Source organism: Eimeria acervulina, genomic scaffold (genome assembly GCF_000499425.1).
Source record: "Eimeria acervulina Houghton genomic scaffold, Eah_scaff1144, whole genome shotgun sequence".
In the NCBI taxonomy this organism is placed as follows: domain Eukaryota; phylum Apicomplexa; class Conoidasida; order Eucoccidiorida; family Eimeriidae; genus Eimeria; species Eimeria acervulina.
Window position 1 is genome coordinate 1,567 of NW_013550363.1, and position 3,267 is coordinate 4,833.

The 3,267-nt window shown below is 47.8% G+C and overlaps 1 protein-coding gene across 1 annotated transcript; it reads left to right on the forward strand.

Moving 5' to 3' along the window:
• Nucleotides 1-236: 236 nt before the first annotated feature.
• On the forward strand, nt 237-1,572 carry EAH_00056200 (hypothetical protein, conserved; the record flags this gene model as incomplete). The annotated part of the gene is made up of 4 exons (XM_013397581.1): nt 237-243; nt 595-756; nt 957-1,117; nt 1,549-1,572. 4 exons carry the CDS (start codon nt 237-239, stop codon nt 1,570-1,572), a joined length of 354 nt encoding a protein of 117 aa, XP_013253035.1.
• Between the last annotated feature and the right edge of the window lie 1,695 nt (nt 1,573-3,267).

The window sequence follows — 3,267 nt, forward strand, 5'->3', positions numbered from 1 at the left end:
AACCCTAATCTCTAGATTGTAACCCCCTTAATCGCAGAATCCTATTTGCCTAGTGCTGGGTAAGGGTTGTTTGTGCATTAGATGCGGGTTTTGCTGCTGTTCCTGCTGCTGCTGCTGCTGCTGCTGCTGCTGCTGTTGCTGCTGCTGCTGCAGAGAATGGAACGCAGGGATTGCTGCCTTCGAGTCGCAATTTGCTGCTGCAGCTGCGTGGCGGTTTGTCTGTTCAAGTGCAGGCCATGAACGGTAAACCCTAAACCCTATACCCTAAACCCTAAAACCCTAAACCCTAGTAGTATCTCTTGTGGAGCAGCATCAAGAGTTTGATTGGTGCTGCATTTCTTTGAACTTTACAGGTTCCTGTATATGGCTGTGTTAGGTCTTAGGGTTTAGGGTTTAGGGTTTAGGGTTTAGGGTTTAGGGTTTAGGGTTTAGGGTTTAGGCAGCAGCAGCAGAAGCTCCTTGCGTTTCTTCATGACACCCCCCACCCGCGTAAACCCTAAACCCTAAACCCTAAACCCTAATCTCTAGATTGTAACCCCCTTAATCGCAGAATCCTATTTGCCTAGTGCTGGGTAAGGGTTGTTTGTGCATTAGATGCGGGTTTTGCTGCTGTTCCTGCTGCTGCTGCTGCTGCTGCTGCTGCTGCTGTTGCTGCTGCTGCTGCAGAGAATGGAACGCAGGGATTGCTGCCTTCGAGTCGCAATTTGCTGCTGCAGCTGCGTGGCGGTTTGTCTGTTCAAGTGCAGGCCATGAACGGTAAACCCTAAACCCTAAACCCTAAAACCCTAAACCCTAGTAGTATCTCTTGTGGAGCAGCATCAAGAGTTTGATTGCTGCTGCATTTCTTTGAAGTCTACAGGTTCCTGTATCTGGCTGTGCTAGGTCTTAGGGTTTAGGTTTTAGGGTTTAGGGTTTAGGGTTTAGGGTTTAGGGTTTAGGGTTTAGGGTTTGTGCAGGGAAGCTAATAACAGTGGAGGATGTAAACCCTTCTTCTACTGTGCGAGAGCTGAAGCAGCTGCTGCAGCAGCGAGAAGGCCTAAGCCCTGAGGAGCAGCGCCTAATTGTAGGCGGGAGACACATGAAAGATGAAGACACTCTAGCCTCCTACAACCTCTCCGTAGGGTTTAGGGTTTAGGGTTTAGGGTTTAGGGTTTAGGGGCGGAGGGGTGAAGGGGCTGGGGCTTAGTTAGGGGTTGGGGTTTAGGGTTTAGGGTTTATATGTGGGTTCTAGGGTTTACCGTTTAGGGTTTAGGGCCTAGGGTTTAGGGTTTAGGGTTTAGGGTTTGTGGTGGATGGTGCTTCAGGACAAGACAGTAATACACCTGGTGCTACGCTTACGCGGGGGTTTAAACCCTAAACCCTAGCTGCTGTCTTTATGCGGCAGCAGAAGCATTCTAAGTCTTGCATATACACCTGAAGCGCAGCTTAGGGTTTAGGGTTTGGGGGCAGCCACAGTCGCTGTGGTGTATAGGCAGCTAACATGAGGTTATCAAGACCCGATGAAGCTGAGGGTTTAAGGGTTTAGGGTTTAGGGTTTAGGGTTTGCAGTTTAAGTCGCAGCCTGCTGTATAGGGCTTCGTTAATCTGCCCAATCGCTGCAGCAGCAGCAGCAACAACAACAGCAGCAGCAGCAGCTGCTGCTGCTGCTGTTGCAATTGTTTTTTCTCCGATATGTTGTGGAGTGTTCTGTAGGGGTTTATTTCGGGTTTGTCTTTGCTGCTGCAGCAGCGAGTTTTGCTGCTGCAGCAGTTAGTTTTGTTGCTGCTAGTAGCAGCAACTCTGCAGACGAAGAAAAATTCTCTTCTTTATTCAATGCTCGAAGGCATCTGTTGTTGCTGCTGCTGCTGCTGCAACAGCAAAAGTAGCAGCAGCAGTGCCGGCAGTGGGAGTAGTAGCAACAGTAGCAGTAGCAGCAGCAACAGTAGCAGCAGCAGCAACAGCAGGAGCAGCAGCAACAGGAACAACAGCAGCAGCAGCAGCAGCACATGAGAAGCACGAAACAGAGCAGCAAGAGCTGCAGTGTAGTGATGGCTTAAGACAGCCAAATATATGTGGGATCTACCTCGCTGGTGCTGCTGCAGCTGCAGCAACAGGGGCAGCAGCAGCAGCACCAGCTGCCGCTGCTGCTGCAGCTGCTGCTGCTGCTGTAGAGATAACAGCGCATGCATCCCCTGGAGTATGTACACCACATAGGTCTCGGGTTTTGCTGCGGTTTATTTCTTTTGTCTTTGCTCTCCCTCAGCCCCTTCTCCTCTGCTGCACTCAACCTTAACACACCCCTTCATTTGCTTCTGCTGCTGCAGCAGCAGAAGCAGCAGATCTGCTGCTGTTGCTGCTGCTGAGGGACGGGCATTGGTTGAGCAGTCGAAGCAGATGTTGTATGTGCAGATATTTTTTGTGTATATAATTTTGAACTAAATGATAAATGTATAGACATAAAAACAAATAGATAAATAAATATATAAATTTTAAGGATAAAAGAAAAATAAACGAAGAGCAGCAGACAGCAGCAACAGCAGCAGCAGCAGCAGCAGCAGACACCCGAAGGTCACCTTAGCCTTTCTTCTGTTTCTTCTTGCAGACTTTTTTAAAGAATAATAATTTAAATATATTTTATAATATTTTAAAAATATATTATTATTATTTATTAAGAGATATCTTTCTTTTTATGTAGGAAATAAAACAAAACAGAAGCAGCAGCCGCAAGGCGCTGGTGGGGCCCAGATCTGCTGCTGCTGCTGCTGCTGCTGCTGCTGCTGCTGCTATGTTGGCTTGAAGGTGTTTGCTGCTGAAATAAGGTGTGTGATTAGTTGTTTTGAGGGTATGAAGATAAAGAAGAAGCAAAGAGAGTGGTTTACGGGGTAATAAGCAAGAAACTTCAAACAGATAGACAGCAGCAAAAATAAAAATATAAAAAGCAGCAGCAAAGAATATCTCTTTGCTTCCTTCTTCTCTCTTTTTATTATTTATTTTTGTTTGCTTGTCTTTATATTTATCTAAATTCATTTTAAACGCTCACATTCAGCTGCTGCAGCCAGAAAAAATGCCCCAGTAACAGCTGCAGCAGCAACTGCAGCAGCAGCAGCAAGCTGCAGCAGCAGCAGCTGCTGCAGCAGCAGCCGCAGTAGCAGCAGCAGCTGCAGCAGTAGTAGTATCTGCAGCAACAAGAGAATTAGAAACAGGAGCAGGGCTTCTCCACCACTCCCCTTCCTCTGCAGGAGCCGAGTGCTGCTGCTACGGTTGCTGCTGCTGCTGCTGCTGCGGCTG